We start from the raw sequence: 19252 nt of genomic DNA, 5'->3' as shown, positions 1-19252 counted from the left end.
TACGCCACTGTGCTGCCCTCATGTTAATGACCAGTTTGTTTATTCAGTAACAACTATTTGCTTGAAATCTTGCCACGATATTATTTTGTTCTGCCTGAGGGTTAACATTTCAAAGACTGCACCACTGGCAGGATAGCACTCCCTCGCAAGCTAAAAGATCCTTGGACAGGGACATGGATAGGAAGGGTTTAGAGGGCTACAGGCCAAACATGGGTAGTTGGAACTAGTACTGATGGGTCAGCATGGGCAAGTTGGGCTGAGTGGCCTGTTTTCATGTGGGTATTAGGTGGTGCAGCGGTAGAGTTGCTGCCTCACAGCACCAGAGACCGGATTCAACCCTGACTACAGCAGATGTGTCTACAGAGTTGGTACTTTCATCCTGTGACCGTGTTTCCTCCCCCATTTCCTCCAAAGGGCATGCAGGTTTCTAGGTTAATTGAGTGGTAAAACTAAAAATTGTCCCCCGTGTGTAGGTTAGTGCTAGTGTATGCGGTGATCACTGGTCGGCGGAGACTCGGTGGGCCGAAGGGCCTGTATTGCATTGTATCTAAACTAAAACGTGCTGTTTGACTGTATTTGCATTGAATTGTCAACATAAGCTGCGTGTTGTGCATCAGGGCTTGTACCCTGAATGCATTTATAGGATGCCATTGAATTAAAGCTGATATAATTAAATGTTTGCTCTTACCCGACTTCCCTTAAAGTAACTTGCCTTGAAATTTCTCACCAGGCCTGTGTTGGATGTATATGTTCCACAAGATAAAGAAATCCACCTAAAATTGCAAAACGTGTTGATGTTACTCAGGAAGTGCTGTAACCATCCTTATCTAATAGAGTACCCTTTGGATTGCAGAACCCAGCAGTTTCAGGTGATAATAAAAAATGCAATCTCTTCTATTACATTTTTAGTTTTTCTTTTAACTCTTGTTAAAACTCTAGTTTTGGTTTTTAGTATTAGTTTATTGCCATGTGTACTGAAGTACAATGAAAAGCTTTTGTTGTGTGCCAACCAGTGGGAGGACGACAATACATGATTGCAATCAAGCCATTGGCTGTGTACAGACACATGATAAGGGAATAAGGTTCAGTGCAAGATAAAGCCCATAAAGTCTGATCAAAGATAGTCCGAGGGTCGTCGATGAGATAGATAGTGGTTCACGATTGCTCTCTGGTTGCAGTTGAATGGTTCAGTTGCCTGATAACAGCTGGGAAGAAACTGTCCCTGAATCTGGAGGTGTGCACTTTCACACTTCTACACCTTTTGTTCGATGGGAGAGGGGAGAAGAGGGAGCAACTCGTTGTTGATTATGCTGCTGTCCTTGCCAGGGCAGCGTGAGGTGTAAATGGAAGGGAGGTTGGACTATTAAATTGCTTTTTTTTTTACATTCTTGCATTAATTTCAATCTATACCCACTTGAAGGTGCTCAACCTCTGAACGTGATGATCTGTGCCGATGCAGGATTCAGGTATTTGACTGTCGGGAGAACCGGGACAGCACTCTGGCACGGCTGAGAGAGCTGCTGCCTCATAGCGCCAGTGACCCTGGTTTGATCCTGACCTCCACTGTGTGGAGTTTGCATGTTCTTCCAGCATCCCAAAGACGTGATGGGCTTGTAGGTTAATTGGCCTCTGCATGTGAAAAAAAAAATTGCGCCTAATGTGTTGGGAGTGGATGAGAAAGTTGGATTATATGGAACTAGTGTGAACGGGTAATCGATGGTCAACAGTGACTCCATCACAGGAGACTGATTCTGGATCTCACCATCTCCATCACAGGAGGCAGACTATTGACCGACGTCTACTACAAACCTACGGACTCCCATAGCTATCTTGACTACACTTCCCACCCTGCTTCCAGTAAAGACTCTATCCCTACTCCCAATTCCTCCGTCTACACCGCATCTGCGCCCAGGATGAGGTTTTCCATAATAGATCATCGATGTCCTCAGTCTTTAGGAAACGGAGGTTCCCCTCTTCCATTGTAGATGAGGCTCTCTCTAGGGTCTCCTCGATATCCCGCAGCTCCGCTCTTGCTCCCCCTCCCCCCATTCGCAACAAGGACAGAGTCCCCCTTGTCCTCGCCTTCCACCCCATCAGCTGTTGCATTCAGCATATAATCCTCCAACACTTTGGCCACCTCCAACGGGATCCCACTACTGGCCACATCTTCCCATCTCCACCCTTTTCTGCTTTCTGCAGAGACCGTTCCCTCCGCAACTCCCTGGTCAACTCGTCCCTTCCCACCCAAACTACCGCCTCCCCAGGTACTTTCCCCTGCAACCGTGGGAGTTGCAGCACCTGTCCCTTTACCTCCCCCCTCGACTCCATCCAAGGACCCCGACAGTCTTTTCAGGTGAGGCAGAGGTTCACTTGCACCTCCTCCAAACTTATCTACTGTATCTGCTGTTCCAGGTGCCAACTCCTGTACATCAGCGAGACCAAGCACAGGCTCGCCGATCGTTTTGTTGAATATCTCTGCTCAGTCCGCCTTAACCAATCTGATCTCCGGGTTGCTCAGCACTTTAACTCCCCTTCCCAATCCCCATCTGACCTTTCTGTCCTGGGCCTCCTCCATTGTCAGAGTGAGGCCCAGCACAAATTGGAGGAACAGCACCTCGTATTTCGCTTGGGTAGCTTGCACCCCAGTGGTACGAACATTGACTTGTCCATCTTCAAATAGCCCTTGCTTTCCTTCTCTCTCCATCCTCTCCCCTTCCCAATTCTCCCACCAGTCTTACTGTCTCCGACTACATTCTATCTGCCCCGCCCACTCCCCTGACATCAGTCTCAAAAGAGTCTCGACCCGAAACATCACCCATTCCTTCTCTCCAGAGATGCTGCCTGTCCCGCTGAGTTACTGCAGCATTTTGTGTCAGCAGTGACTCGGTGAGTTGAAGGACCTATTTCCATGCTGTACGTCTAAGCCAAACTAAACTTTCCTTTTGCAAGAAAAGCTGTGTCCAACTTGAGATCAGCTGATTGAGCTCTGTCAGATCTTTCCTAGTCTGTGTATGGTCTAGTTTTACCATCGCGTTAAAATTCCATAGTCTGAGTTTTATTTTATTGTGGAAAATGAGCAGAGAAAAACTGAATCCTTGTTACCTTGTTGTTAAGTGCCGATGACTTTTTGTGCACAATCCGCAGGCATTGCCACTTTCATTTCACTGCACATCGTGTAAGTGTATGTGACAAATAAATTCGACTTGACTTGACTTGCATGCAAATTCATCCAGGTCGATCCGAACGCTGAAATCCTACCTACAACTAGAGGGCAGACCTGAGCCATCTGCTACATTGGAGATCCTCAGACTGTCTTTAATCAGACTTTACTGGACTTCCCTTTCATTAAACGTTATTCCTTTTACCATGTATCTGTGCACAGGATGGCTCGATTGTAATCATGTACTGTCTTTCCGCTGATTGGTTAGTATGCACCAAAAGCTTTTCACTGTACCTCAGTACACGTGACAATAAACTAAACCAAACTAACTCTTAGAAAAATAGGTGCAGGAGTAGGCCATTTGGCCCTTCGAGCCAGCACTGCCATTCAGTCTGATCATGGCTGATCATCTAATATCAGTACCCTGTTCCTGCTTTTTTTCCCATTGCCCTTGATTCCTTTAGCTCTAAGAGCTAAATCTAACTCTAGAGATCATCCAGTGAATAGGTCTCCACTGCCTTTTGTGGCAGAGAATTCCATAGATTCACAACTCTCTGGGTGAAGAGGTTTTTCCTCATCTCAGTCCTTAATGGCCTACCCCCTATTTTAAAACTGACCCCCTGGTTCTGGACATCGGGAACATTTTTCCTGCATCTAGCCTGTCCAATCCTTTAAGAATTTTATATGTTTCTATAAGACCCCCTCTTATCCTTCTAAATTCCAGTGAATACAAGCCTAGTCGACCCATTCTTTTATCATATGCCAATCCCGCCATCCCGGGAATTAACCTGGTGAACCTACGCTGCGCTCCCTCAATAGCAATAATGTCCTTCCTCAAATTAGGAGACCAAAATTGCACACAATATTCCAGGTGCAGTCTCACCAGGGCCCTGTACAACTTTAGTAGGACTTCCTTGCTCCTAAACGCAAATCCTCTCACAATGAAGGCCAACATGCCATGAGCTTTCTTCACTGTCTGCTGTACATGCATGCTTACTTTCAGTGACTGATGTACAAGCACACCCAGGTCTCGTTGCATAATCTGACACCATTCAGATAATAATCTGCCTTCCTGTTTTTGCCATCAAAGTCGACAACCTCACATTTATTCACATTCACATTCACATTTGCCATGCATCTGCCCACTCACCCAACCTATCCAAGTCACCCATCAGCCTAATTGCATCCTTATCGCAACTCGCACTGCCACCCAGCTTTGTGTCATCTGCCAATTTAGAGATGTCACATTTAATTCCCTCGTCTAATTCATTAATATATATTGTAAATAACTGGGGTCCCAGCACCGAGCCTGTGGCACCCCACTAGTCACTGCCTGCCATTCAGAAAAGGACCGGTTGATTCCTACTCTGCTTCCTGTCTGCCAACCAGTTTTCTATCCATGTCAATACCTGCCCCCAATACCATGTGCTCTAATATTGCTCACTAATCTCTTGTGTGGGACCTTGTCAAAGTCTTTTTGAAAGTCTAGATACACCACAGCCACTGGCTCTCCCTTATCCATTCTACTTGTTGCATCCTCAAAAATATTCCAGCAGATTAGTCAAGCAAGATTTCCCCTTCATAAATGCATGCTGACTTTGACCGATCCTGCTTTCCAAATGCGCTGCTATAACATCTTTAACAATCGACGCAAGCATCTTCCCCGCTACCGATGTAAGGCTAACTGGTCTATAATTCCCTGTTTTCTCTCTCCCTCCTTTCTTAAAAAGTGGGGTAACATTGGCTACCCTCCAGTCCACAGGAGCTGATCCAGAGTGAACATTGATCGAGAGAACATTGATAAATGATCACCAATGCATCCACGATTTCTAGGGCCACCTCCTTGAGTATTCTGGGATGCAGAGCATCAGGCCCTGGGGATTTATCTGCCTTCAGTCCCAACAGTTTACCTAACACCATTTCCCGACTAGTGTAGATTCCCTTCAGTTCCTCCCTCCCACTAGATTCTCAGTTCTCCAGTATTAATGTTTCCTTAGTGAAGACAGAACGAAAGTACTCGTTTAACTGTTCTGCCATTTCCTTGTTTCCCATTGTAAATTCACCTGTCTCTGATTGTAAGGGACCAATATTTGTCTTCACTGATCTTTTCCTTTTTACATATCTAATGAAGCTATTAGAGTCAGTTTTTATATTCCCTGCAAGCTTTCTTTCATGCTCTCTCCCCCCCCTCTTAATTAACCCCTTTGTCCTCCTGAGTTCTAAATTTCTCCGTCCTCGGGTTTGCTGCTTCCTCTGGCCAATTTATATGCCTCTTCCTTGGATTTAACGCTATCCTTGATTTCCCTCGTTAGCCATGGTCGAGCTGCCTTCCCCGTTTTATTTTTTCGCCTGGCAGGGATCCATGCGGTCTTTAAATCTTTGCCATTGCATATCTATCATCACCCTTTAAGTATAATTTACCAGTCTATCCTAGCCAATTCACGTCTCATACCTTCAAAGTCTCCTTTCTTTAAGTTCAGGGCCCTCGTCTCTGAATTAACCGTATCACTTTCCATCCTAATGCAGAATTCCACCGTATTACGGTCACTGTTGCCCAAGGGGCTGTGCACAACAAGATCGTTAACTAATGCTTATTGCTCAATACCCAGTGTGGGATGGCCTGTCCTCACGTCGGTTCTTCTACACATTGGCTTAAAAAAACCATTCCAGGAAATCCTCCGCACTGCTACCAATTTGGTTGGCCCAATCTATATGTAGATTAAAGTCACCCATGATAACTGCTGTACCTTTGCTACACGCATCCATAATTTCCTGCTTGACGCTATCCCCAACCTCCCTACTGCTGTTTGGTGGCCTGTACGGTGTTTGCTAACCTTTCAGTCATTCTCTAAGAAACTACTTGGCCTTTATTTTTCGTCTTCTAATTTTATCATTGTAATCTTAAATTAATACCAGTTTTTAATGCACTATCTCATGGGTTTATTCTTCCAGTTTTTAGTGACCTTCATAAGCCTAAACATTGCTCTGAAACGTCCATGTTTTATTTGAACTGTCCCCTTCCTCCTTTTGTTTTTCACTGAGGGTATTATCTGCCTTTTTCCTTTGGTTTTGAGGCTTTGAAAAGGGACACGTATCAAATTATACGGATATATTTAGAATAATCTTTTTTAAACTCCAAACATAATTGTGTGACTAAAAGCCTTTCAATTTGCCCCATGATCAACATTTTCCACTTTTTAAAAGTTTGTATATTTTAGTTGCTTAACCTCTGCAGAATTGTGTATAACTTGCGCATTCTTCCCATATTTATATGGATGTGTTTTTTTATTTAAATGTTTTACAGATAGACGAGGAGTTGGTGAAAAGTTCAGGAAAATTTCTCATCTTAGACCGAATGTTGCCAGAACTCAGCAAACGGGGGCACAAGGTGATCAGTCTACATTTGTCCTCACTTTACGACCAACGGCAAATCAAACAAGAAATAAAACCAGATAAGCCAGAAATAATATTGCTTATTTTGGATTCGGCATGTCTACAAACCAGTCTGCTTCAAATATGGATATTTGTTCCAAGGTTTTAGTTGGATGACAGTTCATATCCAACCTCTGATACTGTCTGTGTGGAGTTTGCACGCTTTTTAGAGATACAGATACAGCGAGGAAACAGGCCCTTCGGCCCACCGAGTCCGCACCGCCCAGCGATCCCCGCACATTAACACTATCCTACACACACTAGGGACAATTTTTACATTTACCCAGTCAATTAACATATATACCTGTACGTCTTTGGAGTGTGGGAGGAAACCGAAGATCTCGGAGAAAACCCACGCAGGTCACGGGGAGAACGTACAAACTCCGTACAGACGGCGCCCGTAATCAGGATCGAACCTGAGTCTCTGGCGCTGCATTCGCTGTAAGGCAGCAATTCTACCGCTGCGCCACCGTGCCGCCCCTGTGACCGCGTGGGTTTCCACCGGCCGCTCCAGTTTCCTCCCCATCCCAAAGGGTTTGTAGGTTAATTGGCCTCTGTAAATTGCCTCCAGTGGGCAAGGAGTGGATGAGAGAATGAAATGTCACAGAACTAGTGTGAATGGGTGATCGAACGTCGGCGTGGACATGGTGGGCCGAAGGACCTGTTTCCAGGCTACACCTCTAAACTAAACAAACGTTAGTCAACGCAATGTGTCTTTCCACAAGATTTGAGTACCGGTGCTTTTATTTTGGTTTCTCAGGGTTCTTGAGTTAACTTTATGCCTGGTGTGCAAGTATAGGTTGGTAAAATCTTAAGATTGTTATTCCACTTGGTGCAAATGGTTATTTAGCCTTTTGGAGCAAAGGGCTCCCGTCTACTTTTTGCTGCTGCAAGATGCCACTGGTGTCTTTCAAAAATAAAAACAGGAAACTCTTGGGTAACTAGCACAGCACATCTCTAATTCTTCAGTGCACAGTTAATTCCAGCTGCGTGCTGCATTCTGTCATAGTGATAGTGTGGAAATGGGCCCTTCGGCCCAACCTGCCCACATTGGCCAACATGTCCCTGCTACACTAATCCCACCTGCCTGCATTTGGTCCATATACTTCCTAACCTGTCCTGTCCATAAAAGCTGCGTTTCCCTGACCGGGAATCGAACCGGTGCCACGGCGGTGAGAGTGCTGAATCCTAGTCACTGGACCACCAGGGAAGCTGATGGAGAACTTTTTCTTTTAAACAGGTGCTAATATTTTCTCAAATGACCTCACTGCTGGACATCCTGATGGACTACTGCTACCTGAGAGACTACAAGTACAGTCGGTTAGACGGATCCATGTCTTACACTCTGCGCGAGGAAAATGTATGTTCTCCTGGGAGTCTGCACCCTAAATCTACTTTCTTGTATTGAAGCCAGTTGAAAAGCATTTTATGCATTGACGTTTGCCGTCCCACTTTGAACAAAAGAATATATATATCCTTTCAAGAGATGCGCATCAGAAACTGATTTTAAAGATTGGGGAGTGCCTACGTTATCCAAAGAAAGTTAGACTTTTCATGCTGCATCATAGATTATTGAATGCGGGTAAATCTGGATAGAGTGGATGTGGAGTGGATGTTTCCACTAGTGGGAGAGTCTAGGACCAGAACCCATAGCTGCAGAATAAAAGGACCAACCTTTAGAACGGAGATGGGGATTAATTTATTTTGTCAGACGGTGGTGAATCTGTGGAATTTATTGCCATTGAAGGCTGTGTAGGCTGTCAATGGATATTTGTAAGGCGGATATCGACAGATTCTTGATTAGTACAGGTGTTCCGGGGTGATGGGGAGAAGGCAGGAGAATGGGATTGAGAGGGAAAGATAGATCAACCGTGAATGAATGGCGTGGTAGACTTGATGGGCCGAATGGCCTAATTCTGCTCCCTTATGAACTTCGTGGTACAGGAGATAATATTGTCATGGATGGAAGATTAGCTAGCTGACCGGGAAGTAGGATTAGGCATGAATGTTTTTTACATTGGGCAAGATGAAACAAATGGTGTACCACGGGAATCTGGTCATAGGAGCAGAATTCGGACGATCGAGTCTACTCCGCCATTCAATCATAGCTGATCTCTCCCTCCTAACCCCATTCTCCTCCCTTCTCCCCATAACCCCTGATGAAACCTATCCGTAAAAGCTAGTCTTGCCGTGCAACCAAGAAGCTGAATACAAATCCCATTTAATAAATTGTGAGCTGTCGTCTTTTCCAGTCATTTTGAATGGCTGGACTGGCACAAAAATTAAGTTAGGGAAGGGAAAGTATCTCTCCCCTTCTGGCCTCTGAAGCTGCGAATATCTTTCCTCAGTGTACCCTCTAAACCTACTACTCCTGTGTTCTCTTCCCTCACAGTGTGAACTGTGATCGTTCTCTTTCCCGGAAGCCAAAGCCTTCAGACCAGTCTGAAGAAGGGTCTCGACCCGAAACGTCACCCATCCCCTCTCTCTTAGATGCTGCCTGACCTGCTGAGTTACTCCAGCATTTTGTGATACCTTCGATTTGTACCAGCATCTGCAGTTATTTTCCTACACTACCTATGAGCATGAACTTGGTGGGCAGAAGGGCTTGTTTCCTTGCAGTATCTTTCAGTTCAATCAATTAAGCTTGTCGCAGCTTAAGAGGCCCTGAGAGACGTGGAATTCTTCTGTTCTTTATTTCATTTGCTCAATTATTAGTTTCCAGTTGCATTGAATTATCGCTGTCATGCGGATTTTATTTTTGGGGTGTAATGTAATACATTCGAAGACCATGTTCCATAATTTTTTTTTTTTTCATCTCCAGATAAACAATTTCAACAACGATCCCGAAGTCTTCCTCTTTTTACTGAGCACTCGAGCTGGTGGTTTGGGCATTAACCTGACGGCAGCAGACACTGTCATTATCTACGATAGTGACTGGGTAAGTACTGTTTCCAAACAATCCTCCCAGGATCTGGATAGCGTTGGTTGAGCCAGATATAGATCATAAGTGATAGGAGTAGAATTAGGCCATTTGGCCCATCAAGTCTACTCCGCTATTCAATCATGGCTGATCTATCACTCCCTCCTAACCCCATTCTCCTGCCTTTTCCCCATAACCTCTGATACCCCAACTAAGCAAAAATCTATCTATCTCTCCCTTAAATATATCCACTGACTTTGTCTCCACAACCTTCTGTGGCAGAGAATTCCACAGGTTCACCGCTCTCTGACTAAAGTAATTCCTCATCTCCTTCCTAAAAGAACGTCCTTTAATTCTGAGGGTATGACCTCTAGTCCTGGACTCTCACGAGTGGAAACATCCTCTGCACATCCAAACCTACCCTAGGCACTTTGAAGCACTTATGTAAGCACTTTAACCAGTGTTTGGCTTTGAGCAGTGTCTTTATGCTTTCATGGGGCAGCACAGTGGCATGGCTGGTAGAGCTGCTGTCTCACAGTGCCAGCGACACTGGTTCAATCCTGACCATGGGTGCTGTCTGTGTGGAGTTTGCACGTTCTCTCTGTGACCACGAGGGTTTCCCCCAGGTGCTCCTAACTGGCCTCTGTAAAATTGTCTGGGGGAAAACTGAAATCGGGCAGCGTCTGTGGAGGGAATCGGCAGGCAACATTTTGGGTTGCCACCCTTTTTCAGATGATGGGTGGATACTGGGGAGGAGGGGATGATTAGCGGATGGGATGTGTAGGAAGGAACGGCAGATGCTGGTCTGAAGAAGGGTCTCACCCCGAAACATCACCCATTCCATCTCTCCAGAGATGCTGCCTGTTCCGCTGAGTTACTCCTGGTTTTGTGTCTATTAGTTGGTGGGAGTCAGGTCTTTTTAGATTTTTTAGAGATACAGCGCGGAAACAGGCCCTTCGGCCCACCGAGTCTGCGCCGCCCAGCGATCCCCACACATTAACTCTATCCTACACACACTAGGGACAATTTTTACATTTACCCAGTCAATTAACCTACATACCTGTACGTCTTTGGAGTGTGGGAGGAAACCAAAGATCTCGGAGAAAACCCACGCAGGTCACGGGGAGAACGTACGAACTCCGTACAGACGGTGCCCGTAGTCAGGATCGAACCCGAGTCTCCGGCGCTGCATTCACGGTAAGGCAGCAACTCTACTGCTGCGCCACCGTGCCGCCTTGTAGGGAAGTGTGGAGATGGGAACAGGTTGGAAGGGGTTTGCAGCATTCCCCTTTTCCCAGTGACACTTCTGACCTGCATTTCACAATTTAAAAAGATTTCCCTGTTGTTTGCTCTATTCCTCCAGCCCTAGTAAACTTAAACCATATGGAGACAAAACGTGCTGCAGATGCTGGAATCTTCAACAATAAACAAAGTGCTGGAGGAATTCAGTGGGTTGGGCAGCATCTGAGAAAGGGTCCCAATTCGAAACATCGTCTGTCGGGTGGGGGGGCGGAGCTGAGGGGAGGCCTGGTGGAAGTATTTAACATTATGAGCGGCATAGATTGGGTAGACAGTCTGAACGTTTCTCGCAGGGTAGAAAGGTCAACGACTGGAGGGCATGGGTTTAAGGCTAGATAGCAACTTTTCAAAGAGATGTGTGGGGCAAGTTCTTTTAAGGGGTCGTGGTGGACGCTGATAGGGTAGTGGCATTGAAAAGGCTTTTGGATATGACTGCAGGGAGATGGATCACGTGCAGGTATTGGAGATTAGTTGAACTTAGCTTCGTTCGGCAGGGATCTTGTGGGCCAAGGGCCTGTTCCTGTGCTGCACTGTTCCATCTTCTGTTGTATTTAATTGCAGATGTCACCCCAATCAGTGGAGTGCCCATACCAGGGTCAGTTCTCAGGATTGCCTTTTTCCTTTTGCATTGGATAGAGCTGTTGAATTCGGCCTCACATATTCAAGTGAAATGTCATAAATTTGAATTGCTTTAAATGGACGAAAATGCACATTACAAGCATACTACAAAGTGTGGCATGGTGGTGCACCAGTAGAGTTCTTGCCTTACAGCGCCAGAGATCCCTGTTCGATCCTGACTGCGGGTGCTGCCTGCACGGAGTTTGTATGTTCTACCTGTGACGGTGTGGGGTTTTTCTCCGGGTGCTTCGGTTTCCTCCCACTCTCCAAAGATGTGCAGGTTTGTTGGTTAATTGGCTTTGGTAAAATTGTAAATTGTCCCTAGTATGTGGGATAGTGTTAGTGTATGGAGTGATTGATGGTCAGCGCAGACCCGGTGGGCCAAAGGGTATGTGTGTAGGAAGGAACTGCACATGCTGGTTTAAACCGAAGATAGACACAAGATGCTGGAGTAACTCAGCGGGACAGGCAACATCTCTGGAGAGAAGGAAAGGGTGAAGTTTTGGTTCAAAACCCTTCTTCAGACTGAGAGTCAGGGGAGGGGGGGGCTAACACAGAGATAAAGAATAGAAAGTGTGACCCGAAACATCACCCATTCCTTCCCTCCAGAGATGCTGCCTGTCCCGCTGTGTTATTCCAGCATTTTTTGTGTATCTTCGGTCCGAAGGGCTTGTTGCAGCACTGTATCTCTACAATAAAGCAGTTCCTGTTTCCGTGCTGTGCTGTTCAATGCTCTAGCGTCTGGTGTTTTGATTTGCATCCATCCATTTAATAGTAGTTGATGGGCAATGATTGTTGACGCCTCTCATCCTCTCAATTGTTTTCCAGAATCCCCAGGCTGATCTTCAAGCTCAGGACCGATGTCATCGGATTGGCCAGAGCAAACCAGTCGTGGTATATCGCCTGGTAACCGCCAATACCATCGACGAGAAGATCGTGGAGAAAGCCACAGCCAAGAGGCGGCTTGAAAAGATGGTCATCCATAAAAGTTAGTGGTTTCAGTGTGGGATTTTCTCGGCAGGGAGGTTGGGAGGAACTTCATGTGTAGGAATGAACTGCAGTTCACACCGAAGATAGACACAAAATGCTGGTGTATCAGAAAATAACTGCAGATGCTGGTACAAATCGAAGGTATTTATTCACAAAATGCTGGAGTAACTCAGCAGGTCAGGCAGCATCTCAGGAGAGAAGGAATGGGCGACGTTTCGGGTCGAGACCCTTCTTCAGACTGATGTCGGGGCGGGACAAAGGAAGGAGAGAGGAAGATAGCGGGAGGTCTGGGAAGGGGGAGGGGAAGAGAGGGACAGAGGAACTATCTAAAGTTAGAGAAGTCAATGTTCATACCGCTGGGCTGCAAGCTGCCCAGGCGAAATATGAGATGCTGTTCCTCCAATTTCCGGTGGGCCTCACTATGGCACTGGAAGAGGCCCATGACAGAAAGGTCAGACTGGGAATGGGAGGGGGAGTTGAAGTGCTCAGCCACCGGGAGATCAGATTGGTTAACGCGGACCGAGCACAGGTGTTGAGCGAATCGATCGCCGAGCCTGTGTTTGGTTTCGCAGGTGTAAGTCAGCGGGTCAGGCTGCATCTCTGGAGGAAAGGAAATATTCACTATTACCGGATAGTGAAATGTTGGGATAAAGTGGATGTGGAGAGGATGGTTCCACTAGCGGGAGAGTCTAGGACTAGAGGTCATTGCCTCAGAATTAAAGGACGTTCTTTTAGGAAGGAGATGTGGATACATTTATTTAGACCGAGGGTGGTGAATCTGGGATTCTTTGCCACAGAAGGCTGTAGAGGCCATGTGTGGATATTTGTAGAGATAGATAGATTCTTGATTAATATGGGTCTCAGATTATGGGGAGGAGATCGGGGTTAGGAGGGAGAAATAGATCAGCCATGATTGAATGGCGCTGTAGACTTGATGGGCCGAGTGGCCTAATTCTACTCCTATCACTTATGACCTTTGCCACACGCACCGTGTACCTGAAGCAATGCGGCACCATCCACCCAACCCTCACGGCCAATAAAGAATGCTGTAGACAATAGACAATAGGTGCAGGAGGAGGCCATTCGGCCCTTCGAGCCAGCACCGCCATTCAGTGTGATCATGGCTGATCATTCTCAATCAGTACCCCGTTCCTGCACTTCGCTATCCTTAAGAGCTCTATCCAGCTCTCTCTTGAATGCATTCAAAGAATTGGCCTCCACTGCCTTCTGAGGCAGAGAATTCCACAGATTCACGACTCTCTGACTGAAAAGGTTTTCCTCATCTCAGTTCTAAATGGCCTACCCCTTATTCTTAAACTGTGGCCCCTTGTTCTGGACTCCCCCAACATTGGGAACATGTTTCCTGCCTCTAACGTGTCCAACCCCTTAATAATCTTATAGTTGCTCTTGGGAGTGAGATGGAGGGATTTGTTTAGTCAGAGGATGGTGAATCTGTGGAATTCGTTGCCACAGAAGGCTGTCCTTCCTCAGCGTGAGGAACATCACCTGTTCCATTTCTCCAGATATGCTGCCTGACCTACAGAGTTCCTACAGAGTTGCTGCAGTATTTTGTGTCTGTCTTTGGAAGGAACTTGATTTGGTTGTTCAAATTGCTCCTGTTTGCAAGTTGAGATTTGTCTCTGAAAGCAAAGCATTTCATTTTATTTTGGAATAGTGTTTTTTATTTCGAGTCATACAGTGTGCAAACAGGCCCTTCTGCCCAACTTGCCCACAACGACCAGCATGTCCAATCTACACTTGGCCCACCTGCCTGCCTTTGGCCAATTTCGCTCTAAACCTATCCTTTCCATGTACCTGTCTAAATGTTTCTTAAACTTTGTGATAGTACCTGCTTCAACTACCTCCTCTGGAAGCTCGTTGCATACACCCACCATCCATTGTGTAAAAGAAAATGTTGCGCTATTGCACTTTCAAGACTTCTAAACATTGTCTCTCTTGCCTGATTCAGAATTCTCAGTATTTGTTTTTCTTGATGTCGATTTAGATAAATTCAAAGGGGGCAAGTCGGGCTTGAACCAGTCTCGGCACAGCCTGGATTCTACTGAACTGATGGAGTTGCTGAAATCTCGGGATCATGAAAGGTAGGTAAACCAGGATGTGGGACTTGCCCTTTTGCTGATTTGTCGCCCCCATGCCCAGTTAATTAAGTTTTACATTTAAATTAAACGATAAATTTTCGTTTAATTGCCTCATGTGGCCAAAATTCCTCCTGCAGTTGCCGCTGTTCTTTCATCTGACGTTGCAAAGTGTAGCCAAATAATTTGTCATCTCTCCTAAGTACGTGACGTTTTGGTTCAAAATGTGTTGTGCGGTCTCCTGTTTTCCACCGTGAATCTGTTTGTCGAGAAACTGAGTGTTGCGCAATGTTGCACCTCTCGTATAAGGGCAAGCATCAGCTTCACCCTGTCTTATGCTAGTTTGGGTTATATAAGCCGTATCCTGTTAATATTAAACACTTCTCAGCAGTTGTTAGAACTGAGATGAGGAAAAACTTTTTCAGTCAGAGAGTTGTGAATCTGTGGAATTCTCTGCCTCAGAAGGCAGTGGAAGCCAATTCTCTGAATGCATTCAAGAGAGAGCTGGATAGAGCTCTTAAGGATAGCGGAGTCAGGGGGTATGGGGAGAAGGCAGGAACGGGGTACTGATTGAGAATGATCAGCCATGATCACATCGAATGACGGTGCTGGCTCGAAGGGCCGAATGGCCTCCTCCTGCACCTATTGTCTATTGTCCAAGTTCTATTAGCGTGTCCAAACAGAGTTTAGGTTGGGTGCATTGACTAGAATATTTCTATCATTGTTGCATTGTCTCAGGTATACCTTTCACATCCAGATTTCCAATAGACGTGGTGCTTTTATGCTGGGAATGACCTGGGGGAGGGGATGATACATGTCCACTGCCGATTTTCCAGCATCCTTTGTTTCAGAGTCTGGATCATCCATTTTGCTGGACTAACAGAGGTCACGGCCTGTGAGAGGAGTTGAATGGGACTGGAACGGTCCGCAAAGACAGCCTCGGAAGTCGGCGATGGGAACGGTTCTGCCGGCTCCGGCCTGGCTGGAGTTCCAGAGCCGCGACCCGCCGATAGGCTGCGGAGGTCGGCTACGGGAACGGATCTGCCGGATTTCTAGAGCTCCGGCCGCAGGGGGCAAATTCGGCCTGCCGATCGGCGCTGAACTCCCGATGCGGTTTAGATCGGCTACCTCACCCGGCCGAGGCGCCACATTTTCGGGGGAGGGGACGACGACGACGATTCTCGACTCAAATGCGCTCGTAATTTTGCGCGGGTTAAAGGAGGTGCTGGACCCCCCCCAGTTGCCGTAAAGTCGGTGGTGGACCTGCGTTTCCAAACAGAAGAAAATGCTGGTCTCGGATTAATCCTTGCGTGCGGTTGATTGATTTTCAGGCTACTAGTTAATTAACTACAGTAAACCAAATTCCCAACTTAACATCTTCATAATTCCCCTCCGCAGAATTGTGAAAGGATCCACTGAGAAAGTGATCAGTGATGCAGAACTGCGGGGACTCCTGGATCGCAGTGATCTAATCAGTAAGTGGATGGAGGCGTTGACTACAAACTTTCTGCACTGTCCACGTTGCATACTTGCGGTCGTCAGTTTGAGAAAATTACTACTGGGCCAAAATTTAGCATAGTTTAGTATATAGTCAAGTGTACCAAGGTACAGTGAAAAGCTGTTTGTGGTGCGCTAACCAGTCAGAGGAATGACTATACATGGTTGCAATCGTGCCGCCCACACTGTACAGATACAGGGTAAAGGGAATAACATTTAGTGCAAGATAACCTCCAGTAAAGTCCGATTAAAGATAGTCTGAGGGTTCAGTAAAGTATCTGAGAGGAGATTAAGAAGAGCATAGCTAAAGTAAGAACTGCTGCTGACCCTTCAGCCCACCGAATATGTGCCGAACAACAGTCACCCTGTGCACTGGTACTATCCTACACACGGGACGATTTACATTTAAGCCGAAGAGATCCGAAGAAACCAGAACACCCAGAGAAAACCCAGGTGGTCACGGGGAGAACGTACAAACTCCCTACAGACAGCACCCATAGTCATGATCGAACCCAAGTCTCTGGCGCTGTAAGTCAGACATTTTACCGCTGCGTCACTGTGCCGCCCCTATGCTGGTTTTCTTCAGGGTTCAGGATTATTATTGGCACATGTAATGAGACACAGTGAAAAGCTTTATTTTGCGTGCTATTCAATCAGATCAGATCACAATATACATAAATACAACCAAATCAAACAAGTTCAATAGGTAGAGCAAAGTAGCGCATCAGTTTCATAGACCTGCGATCGTCCTTGGAAGAATTATTTTTTCAGTGCAATGATTCGGTGCCGCTGTGTGTATCTGTTGTGTGTAGCACCAGTCAGTGTTTGAACAGGGACGGCATTGGTGGCACAACAGTTGAGTTGCTGCCTCACAGCGTCAGAGACTGTGGGTTCGATCCTGACTACAGGTGCTGTCTGTGCAGAGTTTGTACGTTCCCCCTGTGACTGCGTGGGTTTTCTCCCATTTCTTCCCACACGTACAGGTTTGTACATTAATTTGCTTCGGTAAAATTGTGAATTGTCCCCGGTGTGCAGGATGGCGCTAGTGTGCGGGATAATTGCTGGTCGGCGCCTACTTGATGGGCCGAAGGACCTGCTTCTGCGATGCGTTTCTAAAATCTCAAGTCCTCTGCTTGGGTGAGCTTTCGCTAACGTGATGTGTGTTTTGGTTCCTTGCAGGGCCAGCAACGAAACAGAAGTCGGAAATCGAAAGCCAGACAGACAAAGTTTTCAAAGTACTTAACGACGATGAAGCGAATGTGGAAATCCAGCTGTGTGGCCTGTGAGCCTTGCTCAAGCGCGCCCCATGCAGGCAGGAGATGGTCACTACTCCTACCCTGCAGGGAATGGGTCATTGTGTGAGGTGCTTTCTGAACTGCATTCTTGGTCTTATTGATCTAACACGATTCCCTGTGTTGAAGGTTTTTTTTAAATACGGGGCTCTTTTTGTTTCATTTAACGTGGTTTTGTTTTGCACAGAGGGTTATACAGATGACAATTTTTTTGTTGTTGTATTTTTGAGATTTATTACTACCTGATATCCTAGTGGCAGGTTGATTGCTAATTCTTTGGGAGAATAAAAAGTAGTTTTGTTTTCTTGCTTTGTTCACCTGTAGAATTTTTGTTTAGTCCGTTAATACATGGGGTTCTTGCCTGCCAGGATATTTGCACATTTATTGTCAAGGCAGAGGCCCTGAAACAGGAGTTTGAACACCAGGAATGCCTCTGTGTGCCTTTCTGTTGCATTTAGCACCAGTGAGTGTTGGAGAAACCCGACTGTGTATTTGTCAATGTGTGTTGCTATGAGTCGCGTTGTCTTCCTGACCTTCACAGGAGAAATGGTAAACACCAATTTTACCTTGTTTTAAAAGTAAATTGGCACCGAGGATGGTGTTGCTAGCTCTGGTTTCTCTCTCTTTCCCTCCCCCTGACCTTTTTGACTCTGACTTGAAAATCACAGAGTGCAATTTTCTTTTTCCTTGTCCCGGGTTAATAATGATGAGATTTGAGAAATTGTTGGCTGCAATTTTCATTTTTTTCCTCCCTGGGATCTTCCTCTTTTCCAAACCCCTCTGGGCGATTTGTCGCTTTGAGTCAAGATCGCTGTTCGTTTAATTTGCTCGCTCCTGTGGGGTGAATCTTGTCGCTTCCCCAGGCTCCTTCAGCTCTGACGGCTGGAGATGGCAGTTGCGATGGAAACCTTAACGAGCGCTACATACTCCTGCACCTGCTCTGTTGCAGTGCATTGCATGTGTGGGGGGGGGGGGAAGTGGGAGGCTGGTGTTAAATGCTGCCTCCTGCAGCTACTCAGGATCATGGAGCCCAACTCTGGGAGCAGTTTTCTGTGCGGGTTTTTTCCTACTTTGCTGTTGGTAGTGCAGTTCTGTTAGAACTGAAGAGAATGAAAGGGTGGGTGTGTGCGGATTTTGTACTTAAAATTAAGTCGCACACCTGGAATTTGTTTCCTTGGGCATTTTTGTTTTCATGTTGGGTAATTGCACGGGGATTAAACGAATACTTGGTGAAGATGTTTGCAACATTTGTACACTGCATTTCCAGTTGGTTGCTTAGGGGAGGCTTGGTGTAGATACAAGAAGATACAAGACTGGTCCTGCTATATATTTTTAAAGAAAATAGTTGTCAGGACCCCAATGGTTCAGCCTTGTGGGAAACATTCTTCCAACTTCAATCCCCGTTGTGTTGAATGCTCTTGTATAAACTGTACAAAAAATTGTTTTTATTAGAAATAAAATTTTAAAATTGTTCATTGTGCCGGTATTTTTCCTTGTCTCAAACGTACTACAGTACAACTCAGCAACGGGCCCATCAGCCCACAATGTCTGTGCCCAACATGATGCCAAATTGAGCCCATCGTCCTCTGCTTGCACGTGATCCTTATCCCTCCATTCCCTGCATATCCACGTTCCTGTCCAAAAGCCTCTTAAATGCCTCTATCTTCTCTGCCTCTACCACCAACCCTGGATGTGCGTTCCGGGCACCCACCACTCTGTTGGAAAAACAACTTGCTCCACACATCTCCTTTAAACTTTGCCCTTCTCACTCTTTAGTCTTTGGCATTTCCACCCTGGGGAGGACAATGTTTCTGACTGTCTACCCTATCTATGCCTCTCATGATTTTATATATTACAAGACCAAGTGCTGCCATTCGGCAATCTCCAGTTTAATGGCGTCTTTCCGGTTGCGGGGTGACAGAAACTGAACCCACCAATCGTTGTCTTG

General features: G+C 46.1%; 1 protein-coding gene across 1 annotated transcript in view; it reads left to right on the top strand.

Moving 5' to 3' along the window:
- Positions 1-17775, top strand: part of hells (helicase, lymphoid specific) — a 40523-nt gene extending 22748 nt beyond the window's left edge. The window contains exons 14-21 of the mRNA XM_078412748.1: positions 731-869; positions 6465-6548; positions 7833-7952; positions 9414-9530; positions 12258-12417; positions 14425-14521; positions 15914-15990; positions 17192-17775. Coding sequence (XP_078268874.1) covers positions 731-869; positions 6465-6548; positions 7833-7952; positions 9414-9530; positions 12258-12417; positions 14425-14521; positions 15914-15990; positions 17192-17298 — 901 coding nt within the window. The 3' untranslated portion in view covers positions 17299-17775. The remainder of the gene's footprint in view (positions 1-730; positions 870-6464; positions 6549-7832; positions 7953-9413; positions 9531-12257; positions 12418-14424; positions 14522-15913; positions 15991-17191) is intronic.
- The last annotated feature ends 1477 nt before the right edge of the window (positions 17776-19252 follow it).

This window comes from Rhinoraja longicauda, chromosome 16 (assembly GCF_053455715.1).
Source record: "Rhinoraja longicauda isolate Sanriku21f chromosome 16, sRhiLon1.1, whole genome shotgun sequence".
Lineage (NCBI taxonomy): Eukaryota > Metazoa > Chordata > Chondrichthyes > Rajiformes > Arhynchobatidae > Rhinoraja > Rhinoraja longicauda.
This window is presented reverse-complemented; position numbering and strand designations above follow the sequence as displayed.